The 27174-nt window shown below is 41.7% G+C and overlaps 1 protein-coding gene across 2 annotated transcripts in view; it reads left to right on the forward strand.

The window, feature by feature from the left end:
• The first annotated feature begins 397 nt into the window (after positions 1-397).
• dpysl3 (dihydropyrimidinase like 3) overlaps positions 398-27174 on the forward strand; it is a 28537-nt gene continuing 1760 nt past the window's right edge. The window contains exons 1-13 of one of the 2 annotated variants that reach the window (XM_080483197.1): positions 398-640; positions 10693-10781; positions 12280-12464; positions 13695-13859; positions 14500-14561; positions 15532-15612; positions 17084-17152; positions 18100-18220; positions 18844-19000; positions 19559-19700; positions 20442-20612; positions 23818-23997; positions 25985-26159. In XM_080483197.1, coding sequence (XP_080339323.1) covers positions 602-640; positions 10693-10781; positions 12280-12464; positions 13695-13859; positions 14500-14561; positions 15532-15612; positions 17084-17152; positions 18100-18220; positions 18844-19000; positions 19559-19700; positions 20442-20612; positions 23818-23997; positions 25985-26159 — 1636 coding nt within the window. In that variant the 5' untranslated portion in view covers positions 398-601. The remainder of the gene's footprint in view (positions 641-10692; positions 10782-12279; positions 12465-13694; positions 13860-14499; positions 14562-15531; positions 15613-17083; positions 17153-18099; positions 18221-18843; positions 19001-19558; positions 19701-20441; positions 20613-23817; positions 23998-25984; positions 26160-27174) is intronic. The other variant, XM_080483198.1, reaches the window with a different exon arrangement.

Consider the following 27174-nt stretch of genomic DNA (forward strand, 5'->3'; position numbering starts at 1 on the left):
AAGTATAATAATAGAAATATGACTTGAATAAAAAAGATAAATGAGAAAACATGATTATAATATATATGTGCATCGTACAGTAAGTGGAATGTGCCTCAATCGTATAATTCCATCATATTGCAGTTTCCTAGGTAGTGCAACTAGGTGTTATATAGTATTGTAACACTCCTTGATACCAACAAAAGTGTGTTGGCCATCACTGGAAGAGGTGAAAGAGTTAACCATCAGAGTTTTGGGTTGGCATGCAGTAATCTTGACTATGCAGGAAACAATGTGAAACAGCTCCGCCATGCAGACAAGTGGATGGGTGAAGCTGGAGGCTGCGCCCCAGCTGCTCCGCTGCGCCCTCTGCTGGACGCACGGCCCACCCCTTTCAATGGAGCCGCGCTGAGGGAGGGGCCCGGGTGACTGACTGGACCACAGACGCTCCTATCGCGCTCCGCCAAGCACCGACTGCACATCGCACTGACACAGAGAGGAGCGACCGATCCTTGAAGCTCCCAACCAGGCGAGGCCCACTGCAGCATCCGTCCAAGAGGGATTACTGCTGTTTTGTTTTATTCCCTCAAGCTTGGCTTATAAAGGTGGAATCGGACGAAACATGTCTTATCAAGGAAAAAAGAACATCCCAAAGATCACAGTGAGTAAAAAAAAAAAAATAACACGCACAAAAAAAAAAGAAGAGTTATTTCTGCTTCACTGGCTGCAGGAACTTTGATGAAGGTAAATCTCTGCAGTGGGTTTTGCATCAGTGGCGCGCAGACATCATCGACAGGACCTGAAGAATTGCGCTTTTCCGAGGTTGGGACTTGACTGCAGGAAGGAAGAAAAAAAATGCGCACAATGAAAATGGCATGACTGGCTGCCATAGCGACAGGCAGCCGGGGAGAAAAGGCGTTTTCTTAAAGGTGTCCTGCATCTTCTTTGTTGAGGGGCTCCATGCCGCGTGCCGAGCCGGCTCGCCCATGATAATAAATAAATAAATAAATAAAAGAAATCGCTTTAATCTCCTTGCAGGGACTCGTGCGCTCTGCAGCGCAAACATGTGGCTTTATGAATGGATCCTTTTTAACATTCAGTTGAAATATACTCAATGCAATAGGAATTTTTTTTCCTCATGAAATTGCATCTTTTTTTTTTACGTCAAAAATGATAAAAAAAAAGCGATAATATCCGTAATAGAAATGAGCACGATATTCGAGTCACATTTCACCAATTCTGACAAGAATGTGTAACCTTTATGAAGATTATTTGGGCCTAATTGATCACTCACAAGGGAGGATCGTCAGCAGGAATCTGATCAAATTTTTTTGAGACTCCTTCCTCCTTTTAATATTTTGATGTATACTGCTTTTAATCAGATACTTCAAATAATGACATTATACTATAAATATTAATGTCCTGTGACTGTGATCAAATGCAGCAGCTAAAATAAATGGTGGAAAGCGTGCATGTTTTGTACACAGTCTAATCATTTGTAATAAAAAAGAATCTCATTTTCTTTATTTTTCACTGCTGATAATTAGACCGCCACAGACATGGCTGGTGTTGCAGGCTGGTGCAGCTTAAGTGAGAGGGAGAGGTGGAAATGGAGAGGGTGGGAGAGGGAGGGGGGGACAATACACGCCCATCTGAGATGAGCGGCGATAAAGCGTTTGTGTCCCTGCATCTCGAGGCGGAGGAAGATTCAGATTTGTGAGAGTTGAGGGTTGAATCCAGGGCAGGCCTGTGTTACTCAGCGAGCCAGCTGGGTTTTTGGTGTGTGTTACAACTGCAGAAAAACCCCACTCTCGCTCCCACACCCACCGTGTCACTCCTCTCTCCTCTGTGAGTGTGTGTGTGTGTGTGAGTGTGTGTGTGAGAGAGAGAAATGCCTGCCTTCCCGTCTTCATTGTTGCGGCTCGGCCTGCAGTCAGGGCTGTGGGAGACACAGCCTTTGTCTCATCCCCACAGCTGATTTTTCACCACAGGGTGATTTTGGGGAAGACGAAGCCGCTCTGTCCTGTCGAGGTCTTCACTTCTGTCCCCCTGTTTGGACCGGAGCCTCTTCAGGCCATTCACATCAACGGGGGACGTGTTGAAAGTATGGCCAAAAAGACGAGAAGTTAACACGGCATGTTTTACTGAGGCATCTGGGATCGGATTTGTTTCTCTTGAGGCCTCTTCAGGAAACGACCACAAACAAAATTAGTAATAGATACCTCAACAAAGCCAGGTTACTCTTTTAGTAGTCGTCTTGATGGATGGGCAAGGAATCACAAACAAACAAGGACTCGTTTGCAACTTTGTCGCCTCAAGATACGTCTGGCATGAATAGACGGCTCCCCAGATAATCTCTGCCCAATCTGCATGGTAATCCAGGTTATCCCAGATGAAGTGATCGACAGTGCACATCAGGAAATTTCATACTACTTTAGTTCACAGGGGACTAAGTTATGAGGTGATGAGCCGCAGACAGAATCAATTTCTGTCAAGAGATATCACCGGTAATCTTCAGGGCTGTTTCCTTTTCCAAATATGACCTTTTCAGGTCATTTTGTGACGTTAAGAGTATTTTACGAGTTCAACAAGATACTTGAGTCAACTAGTGCGGAATGCATAACCAAAATAGCCGATTCAGCAAATCCCATCATACCACCTTAGAAGCAACTACAGTAATTTGTAAGGTGACATTATTTCAGTAGCTGCATCAAAGTGGAGGTCAGGGTGGATGGTTGAGTCAACAAACAATCAGAGCCACCCGGGAGGAGAGATTTAAAAAAAAAAAAAAAAGTCTCACCACAGCCTGTCTCAAACATCAACGACACAGTTCATGCCGTAACCATAGTGACGAAAGTCTCCTGAACCTCCGTAAAGTAGTAATTTTGACACAAAACCATGATCTTTACCTCAACCGAGTTGTTTTTGTGCCCCAGCCCGACCAAACCTCAACCGCAGCGTCGTAAAATGAGCCTCATTTATCAGCGACACTCAGGTACGATTTCTCTTCGTGTCTTTTACCGAGCCTGCTTGGAAATGTGGCCTCGCGCAATGAAAAATGTGCATTCTTCGATTGTGAAAGTTAAATGAGCTGAGAGCTTTCATGAAGCCACATTGGTTGGCTGAAATAACACTAAACATGATGCTCACTGTCAGAGGTCGTACATCACTTCCTGACTGATGCGTCCAAACCGATCGTGTCCTGCCGGGCCGTCATTGGACAGGCAGACTATTCCAGTGAAGACAACTTTGTAGAAAGGTTAGATCAGAATGCAATTTAAACTCTGTCTATGTGGTAATAATTGTTGGGTTTATGTAATTTATCGATTATTTGCAGTTTGAACCGATTGGATTTATGAAGGTGCTTATTTAATTTTAGTGATAAACATTGCAATGTATTTTATGATGTTCACATCGGTTCTAGATTATCCCTGAAAGCTGGACAAGTCAAGAAAGTTTTCCTCACAAAGTACAAACTACAAGATGGTCGGAAGTATGTCAGAACCTTGAAAAATCAAAGCTTTGAGAAGCATATTTGACATCACAGTAACAAAGAGTATTTGTGCATGTCCATAAAAAAAGCAGATATTTCCTGATGATGCACTACATAAGACTACCAAGGTACTTCTTTTAGCCAAGCCTACACGGGTTAAAAAAACAACAAAAACTGCAGTATTTCTTTATACATAGAAGTGACGTTATTAGAAAATGTCTTTACAAGCATTGTATTGAATGAGACAAGTGGTATATCACTCCTCTGCACTTCTGGGCGGGGTTGACCAGTTTGATTCCCATTTCCCTGCTTCATGAATCACCCCATTACAGAGAATGGCTTCTTTTATACTTTACTTCTTAATATACTTACAAAAAAAAAAAAAGACATATCAGCCCAGTGACCTGTGGAGAGATTTATCACATAAAGACCATGCAGAATGACACAGAGCCTGTTTTAATCCCTCCTTTCCAACCAGACTTTCCCTTTTTTTTATTATTATTATTATTTTATTCCTCTGCCTGTATGTTTTATTCCAGCTGTTTTTCTATGTCTGCCCTCTGCCAGAGTGACTCTGTCAGATTTCTAGGTGTGGTTCTTCCCTTCGCTCATACCCACTCACAGTAGCCTCAGTGTTGTTCCAGGCTGGTACATGTCATCAGTAATCCCCTCCAGCTGGAATGAGGATCTGTGGGCATGAAAGCAGGGCCTGCAGACTGCAGCTCTGCCCGGGAAATGAAAACCCCGCTCCCCCATCTTGACGCACCGCAACGCAGGGCTCCGCTACGTCAGGCCATGGCATCGCCACGCCGGATGCAGCGGGGCCGGAGCGCAGACAAAATACCCCTGTGGCCACCCCCACCACCCACCCCCCATTGTACAGGGACTAACCATGGAAACGTACATACAGGAAAACACAGACCCTGAATGTGTGAGACACTTCAAACTCGCTCGTACACACAAACAGACCTCTCGACTGAGGAAGTCTATAATTCAACCTGTCTTGACTCAATCGGAGCCAGATTACGTTTTTTATTTGATCCCCATGGTTACAGGGTTACACTACTCCAGCCTATCACAAGATCAACATTCCAGATGAGCAGGATCTCTCTCATGAGGCGTGTTGGCAGGAGCCTCCAAAATTCATTTAGATGGATAAGTTTCGTTGTTTTCAGTTTTCCAGAATGTGGGGGGAAAAAAAAAAGAAAGAAAAAAAAAAAAAAGATCCTTTGCAGTTTTGGGTAAAAAAGTAAATATTTTTGATTGCTTGGCAACGGGGCTGCATAGGTTCACATTCAATGAGACTTCCCTCATCCATCGGCCTCTCCTCCTCCACCCACTCCAGGGTCTGTGTCACAGGCCACGGAGGTCTCTTCTCGTATCCTCCCGCCTCCTCTGACCTGCTTTGTAGCTGTGGACTTTTCCAGAACCGTTCCCTCTTATTAAGCGTCCGGAGAGTGGCTATTAGTAAATTGCGTCCCAGATTTGGAACGCCCCCCCCCCCCCCCCCCCCCCCCCCCTACGGTCTGGTGAAAGTGGAAAGTAGATGTCAGTGGATATCGGCCGTAGTAGCACAGGAGCAACATCCTGCCATCTATTTGTGATTACTGCTGGCTTCTGTAAAAGAGAATGACAGCTTCCTGTACAGCGAGGGGCTTTTTTTTTTAAATTTATTTTTATTTTTAGCGCTTTGTCCTTATAAGTGGAATGACACTTTTTCTTTTTTCTCCCTGGGGCCTCGTTTCACTTTGTTGCTAAAAACTAGACGCATAAGCTTGTCGGCACCTATGAAAAGATGAACAGATAAAATGATCCCACAACCGACCTCGTGCCTAAAAATACACACAAAGAGTGAAGTAAGTGGAGCGCACAGAGGAAACAGTTTTATATTCATGGCATCTGTTTAATTTATGCATTGTATTTACAGTGGAATTTAAAATACATAGACTGACCTTCTTGACTCCGGGCCGTTGGGATTTTTCTGGGATGTTTGTCTTGAAACTAATCCTTTACAAACTGTCCTGATTTTGGCAGCTCAGTCAGCTGAACCCTTCGCTCTTCAACCAGCACCAACTCATTCAGAATGGGACACAGTCACGCACAAGCGCCACAAAACAGTGTTTACATTCTTGCTCCAAAACACACAAACAGACAGAGTTAGTATATACAATACATCTTTTTTTTTTTTTCTTTTGTTTTCATCCCAACTAACTTGTGAGAAGAAAAAGTAGACATTTTATATAGATTTATTTGTCTCGGCTTTGTGGTGGTGCTTTTGTTTTAAAGTAACGGAGCTGCAACTTGATAACCTCTTTTGGCATAAAATCAAGAGGATGATTGAAAATTCAAGTAAACAGATGGAAATATTATAGTTTAAGGCAAAAATAAGCACCTGCCCAGAAGCTCTGTGTATCTTTTAAACAAATGTACAGTGTTATGCTGTTTTTATGCCGTGCAACTACTGTAGATGATCCATCCATCCATCCACCTCCCCTTTAGAAAGTGGGCGCTCTAATAGTGAAAGTGATTGACAAATGAGGACATGGCCAGTGACCCTGGAAGGTCAGATCAAATCAGGATCAACATCATCAATGATGACTTGAGCAAATACCCTCAAACTTGTGTTTGTTCTCGCCTCGATTAGGATTCAGTTTAAATAAAAAGATGAACAGTGGGAATTCTGTACGCTGATTCAAGATAATGAGTGACGGAGGGTAAAATTCAAGGGCTGGATCAGGCTGGATTCTGGTTTTCTGTTGTAGCGACAGGGGAAAAAAATGAACAACATCCAAATGTATGACTAAAGAAATAAGAAAACTGTTTATCTTATTGTGAAAGAGAGTGACAGGTAGCTTCTTATGTGAATCCTTCACCACTGGGAAATGTAAGAGAGTCACTGGGGTTGAAGAGATTGTCTCAGGTGATTGTTTTCTCTTCCACATAGAATCTGTGAGCAAAAGATCATTGTTTGGATGAGCGGGTTATCAAAGTTGCATATTTAATGCAATTAGTGGCGTCGTGTTGTAATTTACATGGAATTATTTAATCTTTAGAAATACGTTTAACAGTATTTAACAGTGATGAATGCCATTTTAGGATGTTTATCTTCCAAGTGGATGTGCAAGGGACATAAATTGTCTAGTTTGTGCGATGTGGCCCAAAATGATGTACAATCAGTGTGCATTTTGGTAAATACAGGTAACGCGTTCACACAAAGCTTGTATGTGTTCAGTCCAAAAGGTAGGCTTCTATTTATCCTGGGAAGTGTTTTGATTTGTCTTGTTTTCCATCAAAACCTAATTGGATCCATGTCTGTCATCAGTTTGAATATTACAATTACCTAAAAACCACCATCTTGAACCATTTAAAGTGATGCAATCCGCTCTAGAAATGAAGGCCAGGTTAGCGAAATACCACAGCAGCCACTGCCATAAGATCATTCGTGTCTAAGCCGGAGCTGCAACCAGCACTCAGAGAGCATTATGGCCGTGGTCTGTATTTACTATGTGCATGATACTGTCTTGTTAATGATGTAACAAGTGGTTAGGTTTTTTCCCCCTCTAACCACATAATAGCACAGATAATTTCACTCCAACAATGTCACTGTTAGACGGTAAGAGTTGTGTTTTCTTTTTTTTGAGGGGGGGGAGGCAGTGGTCCAATGACACATGGATGGACTGAGATGATAAAGCACTTCTTGTTAAGACAGAACTTTCAACAAGACATTTTGGGTTTTTTATTTTTCAATAAATTAGTGGAGGCGATTCTGATGTCATTCCTAGGGGGGAAAAACAAAGACAAAAGTCAGAATCATAGATAAATTCTGACACAATAATCAGTGTTCTTCCACATGCTGGCCACTAAGAGACTGCGGTGACGTTTGGAGACGTGGTGTCACAGGACGGATGGATGTGTTAAAATTATATGTGTGGCATTCGACTGCTTGTGGCTGGATGAGGCGAGCTGTGAGGAATGTGAGGGCTTGAAGCCGTTTGTCACAGATGATATTAAAATAGAAACACCATAAATGTTCAGTTTACACTTGAATTCGCGGCGAAACGTCACAAAGGACTTCTCTGTCAGAATATGTGGGGACGTTTAGTGAAGAGGCTGAACGGGAACTTGAACCCAATAATGTGCGAGTACCTTGCATGGAGGCTATTGATGAGTGTTTGAATGACTGTGTTTGTATGCATGTGTATCTGTAAAGTCCATCTGCACGGTGACACCAAATGATTTGAACTTTCGGATATTTTTAGCTTTCCGAATGTGCTGTTGGCTTGAAATCCCTCAAAATACCATCCACTGGCTGTAAATGAATCTAGTGTTTTCGCTATCTTGCGTCGCAAATGGACAAAAACTGTATTGTAACCTGAATTGGAATCTGTTGATTGTTCTATGACAGAAAAAAACAAAAACAAAAGAGGATGGCATAAATAGTGTGAGAGAGACAGAGAGAGAGTGGGAGAGACTGCTGAATCACTGGAATGCATCCATGCATGAGGACACGCCCCGCACTGCAGTATTGTAAATCAGATAAAAGCTCCGGAGAGTGGGTCAGTATTGCTGAGTTTTGCTTCACCAAACTATTAGTCACTCATATGATATCTGCTTTATTAATTAATCAATCTTTTCATATATCAGTTAATTATTTAAATACCAGGGTGAGTAAAAAAGAATATTGGCATCGTTTCGTCCAGTCAGCATTGTACGACATAGGAGTGTTTATTTTATTGGAGTGAAACTATGGATTTGTAATTTTCTTGTACATGTATTGATCCAATTTTTGACTTTAGCCTGTAGAGGTAGACTTGTCTTTGCTTTTGTTCAGTCTGGACTTAACATTGCAGGCTTTTAAAGACACTCCATGTAGTTTGTCTGCTGCAGAAGAGCAATAATAAGGTCACGTTCATAAGTTCATTGATAAAACAGTTTTCAAATGTTTTGTGATTTCAAAAATTCTTTTGATTTCTCGCCTCCTCTGGCCAGACTCTTCATATTTCCTCATATTCTTCCCATATTCCTGTTCATATTATTTACAATATATTCAAACTAAGTTAAAAACACTGAATGGTATTACTAGTTTGAATATTAAAAGCTGGATTGGCCTTTTGCTCGATTCACAAACTGATGATTGTGCTGCTTGAAGTACCAGGGTTTAATAAAGTGGTTTGAGGTTTACTCCCTGTTCAAACATCAAGCGGCCGTTGGAGTAGCAGCGCTGTTCTTTGGAAAGCCTCGTCTCTGAGGCAATGAGCGGCAGTTTGAGCTCCACAGTATGATCTCCAGCTGCAGATGACTGTGTGCCGTAATGTGTTGCTTCAGGGTGTGGTTGCTTGGGAAGGCTCTGGGCTCTGTTTCCCCACCACTCCATCAACTCTGCCACATGTACACAAACTCACACAGACAAGCCGGCAATGTGAGCTCAGCAGATAATGTGCTTTTATCACTTCCATGTATACAACAAAAACCTGCGACTGCGATTCCCCCTTTGTATTCTTGATGTGAGGGAAACGGCTGCAGTTCATTATGATGATGAAACGCAGCGTCCAGGGCCAGGAGTGTAAACCACTGCACACATGGCCTGATGGGAAATATGGACGTGTGTCTCTTCAAGCAAAGTGAGGAGAAATGAGTCCTATGATTTTATAACGTGTGGATGCTTCGATGAGTTTATACTTGTTTACCATACAGCCTGACTTTACTGTAAGAGAAGAGCTGTGGCATGTAGAGGAATCTTAAAGAGGAATCTAGTATCTTTTTTATTATTTTCATTCAGTTGTATAAAGCGTCAGACTCAGCCAGTTGTCTTCCGATTGAAGCAATTGTGAAACTCCAAAATAATCACCTGCTATATGATTTAATTCCATCTAAAATGTATAAATCCCCTAAAACCTAAACAAACTTTAAATTTCCTGAAAAGCCTTTTTTTTTCTGGGTAATTATACCAGCAGATGTTGAATTTTTTGCTTGAATAATCTAGATTATTCACATATCCAGTTTAATACGATTTCTAAAATCAATTTCGGTATCTTCAGTCAGATGCACGCAGGAAATTGGCCATGTATATCATATGAGCCGCTTGGAAATCTGAGCAGCAGCATGAAATCTGCAGGGAGACCAAATTCCCCCTTCATGAGCATGAACATGATGTAATGTGTGAAGATGTAATCCATGGCAGGAGCTGTAGTAGAGAACAGCACTGTTTTGTAGGTATCAGTTGGGCAATAAAGATCATAATCATAATTATACTGTACATTTCCATTAATGTACAACAAGGCATTGCTGTGACTTAGGTGATTTAGAACCACTGGTTTCTCCAGGTTAGGGTTGAGGACGGTGTTGCCGGTCCCAGCATTAGGTGGAGGTTACGGTCCATCAGAGGCAGACGCAGGGACAAAGTTCAAATTTGCACAGAAAGTATTAAAGCCAGAAACATAAATGCTCTAACTGTGAAGAAACATTGCCAATCACTGCAACATAATACTGCCCTAATATCAGACTCTATCCTGCTTCAGATATCACAGTGTTTTGTAGTTTTATTTGGATTGGCTACTTATCCCCTCCTGCCTTTACCCATATTGGCTCCAGGAATCGATGACTCTGATATAGAAAATAGACGGATTACTTGCTCATGCACATCAAAAATACGCTGCTTAATGAAATTTTCAGCCGTCTTTACGGTTCACCAGATTTGGTCTGTTGGATCCCTGGATTATGTTAAGAAAGTAACATCCGCAGTTCGTATTGTTGCATAACAAAATCTGGATGAGCATGTTTAGGATGTTAATCCATGATCAGTCCTTAAAAGCAGCTTCTGTTCTGATTCCTGCAGCAAACTGTCAACCTTCCAGATGAGATCGCTTTTGACTGCAGTGGGGAGAAATGTCCCCTCAGATATCAGTGGTGTTCCAGGGCAGGTGGACCTCCGGGGTGGCCCATATATAAACCTCTGAGGAATGTAATCCTATGGGACAAGAATGGTAGACATGGTAGTGAGAAAAAAAAAAGTGAATTAATGAATGAATGCAACACTGTTCATCTCCTCTGAGTGGAAAAAGGAAATATCTAACTGCAGAGAGAGACGTATTGTCTGTGTCCTTGCCCAGTGAACTGTCCTCTGTCGGATATTTGCTTGCCGTTTCTGCCAGAATGAGTTTATCTCATGAGAATCGTAATGTTTTTTTTTGCTTTTTCTCCTCCCTTCCATTTTTTCACAGAGCGACAGGCTTCTGATCAAGGGCGGGAGGATCGTGAATGACGACCAGTCTTTCCATGCTGATATCTACATGGAGGATGGCGTCATTAAGTAAGTGCTTTATGACCCTTTTTTAGTTTTTCTCATCTGCTTTCATCCCGACTCGGTCAGATCTATTATCCACTTTTCGTCTGGGTTTATCTCAGCTGGTCCTTCTCCTTCAGGTTTTAATAGATTTTGATCGCTCGATTATATAAAGCTTTTTTTTTCCGCTTAGGTAGGGATAGCTGTGTAGCGGAAAACTATAATTATTCCTGACAGGTGTGGTAAATGTTAAGTAAAATCACTGCTTCTCGTAGATCACATGGAGAGGAGTTCATTTAGCTTATAGATATTATATAGATATTTAAAACATCTCTTGGAAGAAGACATGGACAACAGTGAACAGTGACAAACTGTGTAAAAACTATATTCTGGTACAAATTAAAATGAAGTACGTTTCTGCATCGATACATTCCATGTATATTTACAATTTAAAAAAAAGTAGAAGTCAGTTTAAGGATGTCTTTTTGACAGCAGTAATTAAAAGAACCAACTATCACAGTTTATTAGTGTTTGATATAACTTTTACTGTGAGTATGTCCCTCCGCATGAACAGAAAGATCTCATATTGAAGATCACAATAAGTGAATCATGCAGTCTGTAATAGATTGAAGAAGAAAAATGGTAGTTGTTTGGGTGGTCATTTCAACTGCTCGGTGAGGTAATGGTTAGTCATTCATTTGATGTGCACTCATTTCTCTCTCCACCCTACCAGACTGAGCTGTTGAGGTTTGGTGTGAATTCCTCTCTGTATCACCCTGAATCAGTCTCTCTCACCCTCATGTACTCCCCCCCCCCCCCCCCCCCCCCCCACCCCCCCTTATTCTGCTCCCACTCTATTTTCCAATTATAGGCTCTTTGTCCCTTTTGCCCCTTAGTGAGGCAGCTCTTAGAGAGGCACCCACAGAAAGCCTGGTGTTGCATAATAAACACCCAGATGCCTCTGCACTATTGGCAGACTCGCGGGGACATTGGCTACAGCTTGTCTTTCTGTCTGGGTTTTCTCCTCTATAAAGTCTGAACAACAGGACTTTCTCTCTTCAGTGGGGTTGAAATGTTGACGTGTTGACATGGCGACAATTTACTGCTTCATGGCTTGGCAACATTTATTTATCTATTTATTCTTTTTACAGCTAAAACAATTGCCATTCCTTGATTCACCTAATTTATGCTTGAACTTTGTTTTTCTTTCGACTGATGCCAAATTGGAAGAATGGCAAACATACAGTGGGCAGCAAATTCATAACTTTTACTTTGGGTGTTTAAAGACTTTTCATTTCATTACTCAAGTAAAATGTAGTACTTATTTTCAGAGTAGTATTTATATACATGGCAGAAGAAACTTTGTTTTTGTGTTGTTGTTTTTTTTTAATTAAACGTCCTCATATATACTTTAAATGTAGAAGCATCTCCAATATAATTAACTGTTTTATTCAGGAAAAACATATATGCTACTTTGTACCATTCTGAGTTGGTTCGTCATTTCAACAATATGTGACCTCGACAGGCAGATTGGTGACAACCTGATCGTGCCTGGTGGTGTGAAGACCATTGAGGCCAATGGGAAAATGGTGATCCCCGGTGGCATTGACATCCACACCCACTTCCAGATGCCTTACCGTGGAACCACCACCGTGGATGATTTCGCTCAGGGATCAAAGGCTGCTCTCGCCGGTGGCACAACCATGATCGGTAAGCACCGTAGGGAAGGTCATCCTACTAAAGCTTGGCTTTTTCTTCCAAGATAATACCAGAACTAAAAGATGGGTGTCATTAAGGGGTTGAAGGGCTAAGACCTGACAAGGAAAATGAGAATGCCAGGGATTAGTTTTCAAAAGACAACCATACAAAAGATTGGGGGGGCAGAAGGAGTGTGGGGGCGGGTTTATAGAGAAACACACCCCATGGAAATAGGCCACGAGTGTGTGTGTCTCTGCTGCCTCGTCTGTGCATAGATTAGCTTTATGAGTGTGTCTGTGTGCTTCACGGAGGTTTGAGTCTGCATGCTATCATAGGCAACAGCTGGTCGATGGCAGCTTTATTAATACTGTTAGTGTCTTTAGAGCTGGCTGCTGCTTGTTTGCCAGCGTTCAGACAGACTCAGCCACTAACAGCCGTGCTACTGTAGTAAGCTCTATTCATGCGCTCCATTCACAGAGGGATTATATTCCACGGCCCGACGTGTGAGAAAGTGGAAATGTGAACTACGTGTTACTGCTGCTTAAGACTCTCTACTAATAGACCAAGTTGTGTTTGAGACCGCACACTAAAAAAAAAAAAGTAGTTTATATATCTGACTGGAAACAACAACACAGAGTTTTGTTCAATGTTCTCGTGATTTTATTTTGGACCCGTTTTTCTTGCCATATCCTATTAGCATAAGCAGATTGGGTTGTCTTTAATGAGATAAAGAAGCCAGGCAGGTGGCGAGCCAGCAGGAGGCCTTGTATTAATACAGCTGAGTAAGACCCACTGGGATATTTTGTGCAAAGGGCTACTGTTATGTACAATGAGGATTTACAGTGGGCACGAATAAATTCTAGTGGAGAAAAAAAGTGTATATTCATTTTAATAGAATGCACAGTGCCAAGTGTGTGTGTTTTGTTTTAGGTATGCACACAAATCTTTGTACTTTTAATCACTCCTGCCTGCACGTATGAAAAGGAGCACCATTTTGCTTCTTCACAACTGTGTCACTTGAAGTATGACAAGGCTGATTCTTACTAGCAGAACCCTGCAGAACTGAAGATACAGCAGACAAACTGTCCCGTCCTGTCTTTGTCTTTTTGACGCTCTCGTCTCCCTTAATTATCTATTTGATTTCACCTGTCACCCTTAAACCTTCACAAACTTCCTTCACCCTCCCTTGTCTGTCTTCATGACACTACATCCTCACACGCTCTTCTTCTCCGTGTACTTTAGTGGACCATGTGATCCCGGAGCCCGGCACCAGCCTGATGGAAGCCTTTGACCAGTGGAGGCAGTGGGCCGATGAGAAATCCTGCTGCGACTACTCTCTGCATGTGGATATCACCCACTGGAACGACAGCGTGAAGCAGGAGGTGGATAGTCTCATCAAGGAGAAAGGTAGGCTGTGATATCATTACATAGCAAGCAAGTACTTAGTTTTGTTTTTGTTTTTTGGGGTTGTTTTTTTGTTAAGTTGCTGCTTAAAAAAATAACAGGAGGGTATTAACTCTCAATAAATGCTTAAATATACTTTTTTTTTTTTTTTTGTCAATGTAAATACCTGAGAGTAGCAAACACAGGTGTGCATCACTAAAATACACATTTAGGAAAACTAGTATAGGATGGCTCTTAGTGGTGAATAACACTCTCGCTTCATTGGAAGAAGGCGACAAGTTTAATTCTGAGCCTGTGTGGAGTTTAGATGGATGGATGGATGGATGGATGGATGTAGACGGAGTGAAGCACACAATAGTTTTTCTGCACAACATTCATTTCCTCTGTGTATTTCCATATTACCGTAGGTGTCGCTGCTTTATTTAACTGACACAAACCTGCCATGTGATTAATATTATGCCTGGAAGCCATATTCAGCTGTTAACAGTGTCATTAACAACAACTGAAAGAGATGTGAGTTTTAATGGTACATCTCTGAAGTGTACCTAAGCTGAATATCTACTTTTGGAAAATGTCTCTCGTCTAATCAGATTTTTCTGTCGCAACTAATTGTTGATTAACTTTTTTTTTTTTTTTTTGACAGGTGTGAACTCATTCCAGGTCTACATGGCTTTCAAGGACTACTACCAGATGAGCAACAGTGAGGTACAATAACTATAGCACACTTTCAAGGAAATGTTCCATTTCTTCAATTATGACTTTAAACAACAAACTCAAGCTTTGACTTTGTCAACTCTTTTTAATTTTTCTGAACATGAAATGCAAAAAATACCTAAAACCAAATGGTAGAAATTAAAAGCATTAATCTAATTTTGGTCCAACTGTAATAATATATAATGTTAAGCCTGAATTTATACACAGAATAGACTCCTAACTTTTAATGTGACTTAAGTCGTAATTATATCCGCTAAGCAATAAACAAAGTTTGTGGCTCTGATAGACATGTAATTGTATTTGGTTGCCATAAGAAATGTAATGAAATCTCATGCAAACAAAACATGACTATTTTCGATAAACTTGCATGAAAAAGATTTTTGAGCCATGTGGCACCACTATAAACAGTATTATACTTACGTAGTTTTAAATATCATTGGGTCATTCAAGTAGTCAGTTACCATCAGTGCATGGCTGTCAGCGCTACTTTTCCGAGAAAATGAAAAATTAAGAAACTTCAACGCATGACTCGATGTTCAAAATAGTGTGCTAAAGGAGAAACACGTCAGCCTCGTTGGTAATGTATGTACTGTATTCTGAGCTGGTGAGTCCTCGTAACGTTTCTCATGCAGCCGTGGCTAATTAGGTTGGTCAGAGGACCACATGAGGCAACCGAAATGCTGCTGCTTGAAGAACTGATGTAATGCAGCTCGCTAAGGAACCGCGGCACAGCAACATAACAACTGCAGCTCATCCCACACAACTTCCACCATTTCAGGAGACCACACACAGTAATTGCTGTGTGTCTTGGTCGACATCATGTAAATTGTGGGTCTCTTTTAAACTGTGGCTCATGGGTGACCCCGCCGTTTTAAAAGGAGTGTCTTGTTCTTCTGTGTACAAAGCTGTGCAGCCTTAACTTTTTTTTTTTTTTTTTTATCATTCTCTTTTTCTCATGTAGCTTTATGAGATCTTCACCTTTCTGGCAGAGAGAGGAGGCATTGCTCAGGTCCATGCTGAAAACGGAGAAATCATTGCCGAGGTAAAAACAGTATAAATGATCTTCTTTACAGCGCTCTGTTTAATAACCTGTCCCACGTCCAACTCTGTCATCTGCTTTTGTTTACTGTGATTTATTTCGCTCGAGTTCACTCGAGTTCGCCTTTTTAGTCTTATCATAGTCCATCGCCACTGCTTACAGACTAAACATGCTGTCCTGCATGTGAGGGAGAGTGGGCTTCCTGTACGGCAGTAATGTGTGGGTGGGGTTTATACAGTGCTGTGCCATACTGGGGATAAATGAAAGTGAATCAGTTGAAATACTTTGGTAGATTGAGAGGGTTTAGTGTTAGTCAGAGCTCCGCAGCGTGCCTGGATCCCGTCACTGTGCATGTTGGAAGCTGATTCATAGCAAACCCCAGCCCTGCGACCCAGTCTGAAACCGAGACTTTCAAGGAGCCTGATTTTCATCAGTTGTGAGACCAGAAATATTTCGACTCCCAGATCATCTTCTAGCGTTTGCTTCAGACCTCTTTAAATAACGACGTCTAGTTTGGACCTGTGTGTGTGATCACACATCTGTTGTGCACCATGTTGCTATTAAGTGACAGCCACCATGAATAAGGGTTGAAACCAGATCTAAATCCTACTACAATGTGATAAACTCCCTTGAATCTGAGTTTTCTTCTCATAGGAAAGATTGTCCTGGGAGATTTTTTTTTTGCAATGATTCTGCAAAACTATTATCTCACCAATAAAGAGATTTTTCGACAATACAGTTTAGAAAATATAGTTTTTTTTCACTTTATGAAATTGTGTGCATGCCAGTGGTTAAACGTGTGATCTGTGATAACGTAGTAACACAAGTTTAAGATATGGGTGTCTTTGGGATTTCTACTTTCAAATAACAATGCCCTTTTATTTAACCTAATTTTAACCAGACACAACTCCAGCATGTTTGTTTTTCTTTATTGTTTCCACTCGCCGTGTTTCAGAGGCGGAGCAGTTCTGATCCGTTATCCACACAATTCAGTAGCACTCCTTCTGATTGGCCAAATATGTCGGCATGCAGAGTATGAACGCACAGTGCAAACACAATTTATTGCAGGTTGGTCCATCAGCCTTTTTTAGTGAATGGGATCCGACTGCAAATGAACACATTTTCCTCCAAGTCGACGTGTTATGTGTGTGATGTTTTGGCTAGACGACTCGTTCAGAGCATCTCAAAAACTGCATTGTGTGGTTCCATCCAAGACGAGCTACTGCAGCTTAAACGGTTCTGGTAGAACTGTGCCAGGACTTATCAGTGCCTTCTTGTTGCAAAAGCGGGAACTTGAGAATGTCACCCAAGTGATCATAATGTATGCAACACACAGAAAGACAGAAAGAAGTAGTCTGAATACAGTAAGAATCCCTGGATAGACTTCCACTTTATACCGTGAAACGATGGTATTAGTTTGAACCTCTTGAGTCAAGCAGCTGACAGCCGACTTTTTTGTGTGTTTATTTAACAGGAGCAGGCCCGGATGCTGCAGATGGGCATCACCGGACCAGAGGGACATGTGTTGAGCAGGCCAGAGGAGGTATAACACTCACATGCTCTACACAATTAAATAGTATTTTGTGTGTGTCTTTGAAAAACTATAAATGTGTGCAGTTTTTTCTTTTCAGCGCATGGTAGTGGAAACATACTTTAACCGCACGTAGACACACTCACGCTGTCCATGACATTTTTGGCCTGGTCTTCATGCACACACATTGTTCTTGTTACACACACATATGGTCTCAGACACATTGTGAGGCGCGGGGTGAAAATACTCTGGTTCCTCAATTGTTGCCGCTAATGTTTCTTTAACAAACAGCCACACTTTCAACTCAGCAACCCGTCTGCTGTTCGCTTGACGAGGACTTTCCATTCCGCGGTTGGATGGAATAAATGTCATAGAGTTAAACGGAGTCTTAGGAATTAAAACCTAAAAATGGTTTAATTCGACCCAACTCGAGTAGGAAAGTTGTGTTAATTCTTAATCGGTGTTCTTTTTAAATTCTTATGATCTTCTAGTCAGTGTCTGAACCAAGTCACATGAATGACCTTGTGAAATATACATTTAACACTTTAAGAATAGATACTACTATTACTTAATAATCGTAAAACTTACTACTCTCCTCTGACCACACACGTTCAAAGCAGGTTTTTTTCTTCCGATTTGGAAACTGTACAACCATGTGGCACTCATCTGACTTCACTTGGTTTATTTTAGCATTTGTTTGCTAATCTCATTAAATTACATTTTTGATCTGCCCTAATCCTGTGTAACCTAATAAATCGCAAACCCAGCTTCATTTTCAAATTATAAGTTTCCAGTTTGTCGTTTTGGTAAAAGAAAAAAGAAAAAAAAAAAGACTTGTATCAAATAATAGAGCTTGAAAAACACATAATTTGCAGTGGTTGAGATATTTTAAGTGTCTTTTACAACCCTAATGGAAAAAGCATTTGCGAGTCGACCATAATGTCCCGTTTCCTCCATAGCTGGAAGCTGAGGCTGTGTTTCGTGCTGTCACCATCGCCAGCCAGACCAACTGTCCCCTCTATGTGACCCGCGTCATGAGCAAGAGTGCTGCTGACATCATCTCACAGGCCCGAAAAAAAGGTAATGGGGCTGCGGTTTGACTGAGTCAGAGATGAAATGAAATGCGTCATTGTCGGCCAGCAACCAGAAGAGCGTCGGACAATGGCAAGAGTAACGCAGCATGTCATGTCGGCTATGAGGTTGCAGGTAATGTCATTTGAAACAAGGGTTTGTTGTGTAATCGGTGACTTTACTGGTGCGAAACACAGCGTTCGAAATCGAAACAGTGTTGATCTCATTGTGGTATGTATTTAAGATGCCGAACAAACTATTTCTCACTGGGCGAATCAGGTGTGAATCAAGAGGCTCTCTGTATACTTCAAATATGCCTTAAAAAGGGCCCTTTTTTCTGAACTTTTACATCAAAATGAATTTCCTCTTAAACAGTTGGTAACATAATTCAGACGGTAGATCAGCATGCATGGAGGAACAGGCTGAATTACAACCGAGCTAAAGTCAAATGTAAACATTGGCAGCACAGTTCATGTTCCGCAAACACTCTGATAAATGACAAATGCTTTCAGAGGGATGAAAAATGCTGGAGAAGTGATCAGGCTTAATTGATGCAGGTCCCGTGTCTAAAATAAATCCAATATGTCCGACATGTGATAGTTTTTTTTTATCCTCTGCCCTTTCTTCCTCAGGAAATGTTGTGTTTGGGGAGCCAATCACAGCCAGCCTGGGGACTGACGGGACACACTACTGGAGCAAGAACTGGGCCAAAGCAGCTTCTTTTGTTACATCCCCTCCTCTCAGCCCTGATCCCACCACTCCAGACTATCTGAACACACTGCTGTCCAGGTATGTGACGACGAGCAGAAGACGAATGGTATCTTCTGTTACTGAGCTGAATTTGATCAATAATTACGCTTGTGCACTCGTGAGGTTGAACAAATGCAGTGGACATGATTTCTTTGTTCACTCTTTACTCCTTCCTGTGCACACTGCTTGCTCGCGAGCAGGTGTGTGCAGAGCCCTTCAGTAGGAAAAAATCCCCCGCTGCCGTGTTAAGTGAAGGCTTTTTTTTTTTTTTCCCCGAGTGAAGGTTAAGTTTAGAGTGTCTGGCCATAATAAATCAGTTGTTACACAACAAATGGACTTCATCTGGTAAACGAGTTACTGCGTCATATGGAAACAGGAAGCATTAGTAATGGTTGGAGCTCGAAGAACAAAGTTTGGCACGTTGCGTGTTTCAGCGACTCCCGAGGCTTGTTCCATTTTGTTTCGCTTCCATTTTCCCAAGTAAACAAACCGTATTCGCCCGTGTTTGCAAACCGCTGTTGTGTACACACGCACACACAGAGTTTGCGGTGCCGCTCCAACTTCACCTCTCTTGTTTCGTTGCCCTCCGTCCTCCAGTGGAGACTTGAGCGTGACCGGCAGTGCTCACTGCACCTTCAGCGTGGCCCAGAAGGCCATCGGCAAGGACGACTTCACTCAGATCCCCGAGGGCGTCAACGGAGTGGAGGAGAGGATGGCCCTCATCTGGGATAAAGCTGTGGTGAGGGCTACTTGCATCGTTTCCTCCAGTGTTGGAGAATGAGCGCTAAGAAAAGATGAAGGAATACTCAAAGAGGCACATGGAGATTTACTCTTGACTTGAATTTGTATCTACTTTCTTTGTCCTGTACTGTTTTCCTCAGTTCAATCTACATTTCTCTCATCATTGCCGTTTATTTTTTTAATGAGGAAAAAACTTATTGTATCTGGCTTTTTTTCTTTTCGTCCCATATCTCTGCTTTTCCCAGCTATTTCTCTCTCTGTTCGTGTTCTTTCTTAAACTCTCTCTCTCTCTTGTTGTATTTGGCAGGCTTATCATTTTCTTTGTGTTATTTTAGCCCAGGCTTTTCTATCTTAACATCTGGTTTTTCCTTCATACTTCACACTGCCCTCGTTTATCAGCACATGCATCAGCAGTTGGCTTACATGAAGTCCTCCTGAGCTTTGCTCAGTATAAAAAAAGTCAATCCCAGACTTTATCATACATAATACAATATTACAACCATATATAGATTGATGGTTTGTGAATGTGTTTACCAGGCGAGCTGTTTCCTCCTTCTTACAGTCTTTATTTACACATAGTCAGATGCTTTTTCTGTTGGACTAACATTTCTTTATATAATACAATTTTCTTTGGTCTTGATTATTGTACATCATGCTGATGTAGTACAGCAATGATGTAAAGAGGTTTACGTTGAGCACTCAGAAATCCCTAACCTATTTCCTGTTGCTCTGCTCTTAGACCACAGGCAAGATGGACGAGAACATGTTTGTGGGCGTCACCAGCACTAATGCCGCTAAGATCCTGAACCTGTACCCCCGTAAGGGCCGGATCGCCGTGGGATCGGATGCCGACTTGGTCATCTGGGACACAGACTCTGTTTGCACCATCACTGCCAAGACACACAACTCGGTATGTGCACTGCTCCAACAGCTGGATTTTCTAATTATTCTACGTTTTGTCAGTCAAATTCAGCTTTCAGCGGCAGTTGATTTTAGCTCCTACTTTCCTATTTTGGAGTTTTTACGGTACCCTAATGGCAGAAATGAGAACTTCCCGTTGTTAGTCTACTTGACAACGAGCTGAGTTGAAAATTGTTATTTTACAAACTGTATCTTTAAGTTATTCAATTCTTCATGAAAAACTAAACGCTGTATGAAGGGAGCACCGAAATAAACGTCCATCTAGACCTGAATTTCAAATCAGAATGAAGGTTGTGGGCTTCTGGAGTCCATTCTAGCTGACTTTCTACAAAGGGAGGGTACACCCCGGAGGGGTCGCCATTCCTTCACAGGACAGACAAACTGCAAACAGACAAACAGCTGAATGCTGATATGATGTGAGACAGAGAGAGAAAGAGAGAGAGAGAGAGAGAGAGAGAGAGAGAGAGAGAGAGAGAGAGAGAGAGAGAGAGAGAGAGAGAGAGAGAGAGAGAGAGAGAGAGAGAGAGAGAGAGAGAGCGAGCACATTTTTGAACAGCTTCCAGAAAAACACTGACCGGAAATGAATCCTCAGTGGATCTTCAGTCTTATTACAACTCGCACTACTCTTGGCCCGTGACCAGCTTTCAATGTAAAGTTGAGCCTCGCTAAATCCCCAAACCCTCAGCAATGTAAAGCCATGCAAGTCGGATGTACGTCAGTCAAACAACTGTTAATCAGCGAGAAATTTATGGGCGGTATAATCAAGAAGTATTTCTTCCCCTGTATTGCTTACACTTACACTCCAGATTGGAAAAAAGAGGGTTTGAAGAATTCACAGGTCAAGATTTTGTTACATCTAATTGAGATATCTGAATACTTTAATGAAACCTCAAAGATTTTAGACATCCACATGTATTTGTGGTTGTAAAAAAACAAACCCATGTCAAGAGTAGAGAATGGAATCAATAAATAATCTGCACTGCTCTTTTCTGTTCCATCCTCCTGATTTGAAATGTGATTTGTGGCTTTTCACCTAATCCCACATCGAGTGCTTTATTACGATGTGGTGGAAAGAACAAGATATGACTTCCATTCATTCATTTTCTTTCACACTTAACTTTACATTGCAGACAATCACCCGCGCTCACATTCAAAGTTACTGCCAATTTAGTCTCCGATTACCTGTAAAGTCATGTTTTTTGGACTGTGGGACGAAAAATCCAACGCAATGATACAAACTCCACATAGAAAGCTGCAGCTGGATTTGAACACTGTACGTTACACTATATGTACTGTTTTATAAATCCCCCCCCCCACCCCAAAAAAAAAAAGATGATATGCACTGTGCACTGTACAATGGTCCCACATTCAATCCTTTTACACATATTTTACAGACACATTGTATACACTGCAAATTTGAGAGTAACAAGCCTCCTGCCACTGCACAGACATTAAAGGATCACACACAGGCATCTCAGCAGTGAAAGGAAGTGTCCACACAGGAAATGAAAGCTTCAGCTGCCTGGGACAAATCCAGCTCACACAAATACACGTGTGAAGTGGGAAGGCAGATGAAACCGTGTGTGAAGTCAAACTTGTAGATTTCAGTGTGTCTTGCTTAGAGGCTTAACGGCAGAAGTTTTGTTGAAGGGAAAGAATAACATGCTGTCACTGGGTGGATGAGCAAAGTGAGACAGAGAGAAGAAAGACTAATAATATGCCTTCTCTAAATGTAGACTACATCCGCTGAGGATCCATGGCTTCTGACGTAATAATGTCACCCTTTCATTTCCTGCTGGTTGTCCTTCCAGATAAAATAACAGAGGACAAGAGCACCGCAGCTCAAGGTTTCAATAAATCCACCTTAATGGATGGCTTCATACTCAAACAAAATCCAAGGAATTCTGTTTCCTCGGACACTTTGTTGGGGAATGTTTTCCAAAGAGGGAATCGTCTCTTAGTTTGTTATCAGCAAGCCAACATCTGGTCTTGTTGCTGTCGACATGAAAATGCCTCAATGCTGCACAGGAGGCTGTTTGGATACACAGACGAGAACAGGCAGCGGCAACAGCAAGACACACACACACACGCACGCACACACACACACACACACACACACACACACACACACACACACACACACACACACACACACACACACACACACACACACACACACACACACACACACACACACACACACACACACACACACACACACACAGTGAGCAACACTCGGCTCAGTCATGACATCATGTTTTGCATGCAGAAGGTCTTAGTTATGTCCTGTTCTGGCCTGGATTTGGACGGCAGCAGAAAATGGGGCCGTGTGCAGAGGAAATAAGTAACAATGGAATGAGGGGAGGAGACCGTCCCAGATCACAAAGAGGCTGGAAAAAAACTAAACGGGCACAACTGGAGGTGGATGGGTACTACACACACACACACACACACACACACACACACACACACACACACACACACACACACACACACACACACACACACACACACACACACACACACACACACACACACACACACACACACACACACACACACACAGTGTGGATTACACAGATCAACCAATGATTGAGTGAGCGAGGAGAGATGAACAGCTGGAAAGAGAAACACAGAGAGGGTGAGAGGATGAGATAAAGAGCAAAAAGAGTGCAAAGGGAACAAAAGAAAGGCGTCAGGCGGCAACTGGGCATCAGCAGCTGTTACTACACTGACAGGTGTAAGAAACAAGGTGATGGATGAGGAAGAGTGTTTAAGAGAGAGTGAGCATCAGGGAAGAGTTTCTGTTTCTTGGATCCTCATAAATTCTCCCTCAGTTTGTTTTTTTACAGTAATGACTAAAGTTTAAGTATTTTAGCACAAACGTGTTAGTTAAAACATCTCTATTTTTTATTTGATAATCATCACAACACCAGGAAAGACTATGAAAGGAGTGATTACTTGGATTGCATGAGGAAAAGGTGGTTTATTATATTAATGCTTACTTGGCTGGGTGCTCTCTAACAGGCTTTTTATGATGTGTTGTTCTTCCATGTTGTGTGTTAATGTCAGTGGCGCAAATACCTGTGTATTTGCCATTATCACAAAAACCTACTTGAGAAAATACTAAATTCTATTCTATTCTATTCTATTCTATTCTATTCTATTGATTATAATATATGTGTGTTTTCCAGGCTGCTGAATACAATGTCTTTGAGGGCATGGAGCTGCGCGGTGCCCCGCTGGTGGTGATATGCCAGGGCAAGATTGTTCTGGAAGAAGGAAACCTCCATGTCACCTCTGGAGTGGGCCGTTTCATCCCCTGTTCTTCTTACCCCGACTTTGCCTATAAGCGGATCAAAGCCAGGAAGCAGGTAAGCACCGGCTGTACGTTCTGTCCAGTCTGCTTCTAGGTGGAAACCAGCAAAATCCACCTTATAGCACCATCGTGTGTGGCTTCCAGTTTTGGGGTGTGTTGTTGACATGCTCATCTCTTGCAGCTATTTTACTGGGATTACAGATACTTTCTCACATTACTATGTACCCCAAATAGTTAAACAGGCTACAAATGTGGTAAGGTGGTTGTAGTTACTACAGCAGTATTACTAAAACAGGACCGATTGGAGCGATATGTGATGTAAATGTTATCAACGTAGAACAAGAAAATTTGAAAAAGTCAATGTACAATGAGCTAAATTATATAAAATGTAATGGAAAAAGAAATGAATGTGAGGCATTTTAAACACTCATAATGAACTCACAGCGAAAGTTTGCAGTTAAAAAGCCAGTGGAGATGACGGAGTGAAACTAAGGAACAAAAGGTTTCGCCAGTAAAATGTGATGTTGGGACGATACCGTAAATCTGACATCACTCTTCAAGGTTCAGCCACCGGGTGCTGGTTGTAAAAGCTAAACGCAACGTGAGATCCAACACATTGAGGGTGGTCGGTGCTCCGTCATCATGATTTTAGACACGATACAGTGAGTTTGGGTTTGGAGAACTTCCAAGGAGACCGACTACGTGCAGTAAAAGTATCACAAGCACTCGTACGGTTTCACGTATCGATCAAAAATAATACATGATGTTGCCAAGCAGGAAAACCCTCAAGGTGAGACCATCCAAGACAAAGGCTCGCAAGTTTATTTAATGTTCTTACATTAGGCTAATTGTTAAGATTTGTAACTTTATCTCCTGTTGCGAAGTCATGAGTTGGTTCCACGAAATTGATAAATGATAAAGGAGTTCTAAAATGTAAGAAAAGTAAGTGTCCTGAGTGTAGAGTGGTTAAAACTTTCACTAGGCTGCAAACGGACCTGGGTTTGACTGTAGGTAATAGTCATATGTTTTAATATTTTATTATGTGTGTGGAATATGGATGGATTGAAATATACTGTAAAATGAATTGTAAAATTAGTATTTAATACTCTAAAATTAGGTTCTAGTGTGTAGTGATGTACCCACGGTAATGTTGCTGTTATACAACAGAAAGGAAACATAAAAATGGAACATGCCTTATTCCTCCCAAGTTTAAAGAATCAATCCAACAAATAAAATGATCTCAATTAGGTATTTGATTTATAGCCGCCTTGTTAGAAACCCAGCACTTAGCTCGCTTTCCATTTTTCTTGTGGCCCCAGAAATCTCACAGCCCAACAATTTATTAATTTGCAGCTGGCTGCTGATGAGAAAGTGGAGCCGTAGTAACAGTGTGCTGTTTTTCTTGGGAGCACTCACTGTTATACTTTTTTTTTTTTTTTTTTTTCACATACTTTTTTTCATTCACAGATGTCTCTTCTTAACGTTTTACCGAGCTTCCAAGTTCCACTGAGTCACGCCGCAAACACAATGTCTTGTTCGCAGGCAGCGTTAACATTTTAGTCGGGTTTGAACGCTCATACAAATACAGTGTGTTGTTTTTCTTTTTGCCGTAATCTGGAGAGGGGTTTGATTATGTATGCGGGTGTATGCGACTGAACCCGTGTGTGTATGTGTGTGTGTGTGTGTGCGTGTGTGTGTGTGTGTGTGTGTGTGTGTGTGTGTGTGTGTGTGTGTGTGTGTGTGTGTGTGTGTGTGTGTGTGTGTGTGTTTATCTTTGTTTGCGTGTCTGGGTATGTTTGTGTGAGTTTGTTTGTGTAAATCTGGAACTGGTTCCCGGCAGAAACGGGACTCTTTGAAAAATGCATACATAATTCAGACGCAGACAGCAAAGTAATACCGAACATATGTGAACTTGGTTGCATCTAATTTCATGCTGTAAAACGGCACAATCGCTCTGGTCTCTCTTTTCTTTTCATGCCTTTTTTGTGCGTTCATATATTTCCCTTCACCACCTCTGAATCCGTCCCTCTCTCGTCCTGCAGCTGGCCGTCCTGAGGGCCGTGCCCAGGGGAATGTACGACGGCCCCGTGTCCGAGTTCTCCATGTCCCGCGGCGGCACCCCCTCGGCTTCGGCGCGGACCTCTCCCACCAAACAGCCTGCCAGAAACCTCCACCAGTCTGCGTTTAGTCTAGCAGGTAACAACCCTGCACCATGTGGTGAGCCCAGCTTTTTATCAGAACCAGCAAATCTCTATCTCCTCGCTTCCTTTCCGCCGTCTCTGGTCTGTGTTGGTTTCTCCCGAATGCACTAACATCAGAGGAACATGCATGTGCATCAGAGGAAAGTTGTGCCTTCTTATCTTCATTTGGCCAAAAACTCCCATGTTGTGAAGTCACTCGTGTGATTTTTTTGCACGTTTTTAGCATTCCATTTGTGATTCATGTTCCCATGCAAAAAGCGTTTAAATCCAGAGCATAATCTAATCTAATCCAATCATCATTGACGATACACAATCGATGGCATGCATATTACTGCTGTACGTTTTTCTTCTTTGGGAAAAAGCATTTACACGCTGTTTATGTGACAATTTGTCTGTTTATGGATGTCATTAAGTTGTCTGCCTTTGAGTTTGAATGCAGACAGCATTAAATTAAATTTAAGTACGCACTCAGTTGAACAATCCCGGTTCTCTGTTTTTGCTTTACTGTGGTTTTACATGATGCTAACATGACCCTAAATTAAAAACATACTTTTGTTATGTCATACAGTTGTGATACAGGATTATCTACAGTAATCCTATTATAAAATATTTACTTTTTTTTTTACATGTTGTCCTGAGAAGGATGTTTAGTTTTGAAGAGTTCTCTGAAAAAAGGGGTAAAACCTGAAAAAGAAAAGCATGTTTATTCTGGAGGTTGTGAGTTGTAATGCAGTTTCATTTAGATGGATTATTTTGAGCGACATTGCCATTGCTTTGGTCACTTCATGCACAAACAGTTGAAGAAAAGAACATTAAAAACACATTTTGGTTGGATGCAGTCCAGTTGCATAGCGAACCCGAACTACAAAGTTGACATTAGGTACTTTTTGAAGTGTATTTTTAATTTTTAATTTTTTTTTAAGCAAACTTGACAACGCCATGCTAATACAGGCTATATGAGCTTCTATTCTACAAACAAGAACTGATCTGATCTGAATTTTGTCTCAATGCCCCTTAATTTGAAACATCTG

Source organism: Lipophrys pholis (genome assembly GCF_963383615.2).
Source record: "Lipophrys pholis genome assembly, chromosome: 16".
NCBI lineage: Eukaryota > Metazoa > Chordata > Actinopteri > Blenniiformes > Blenniidae > Lipophrys > Lipophrys pholis.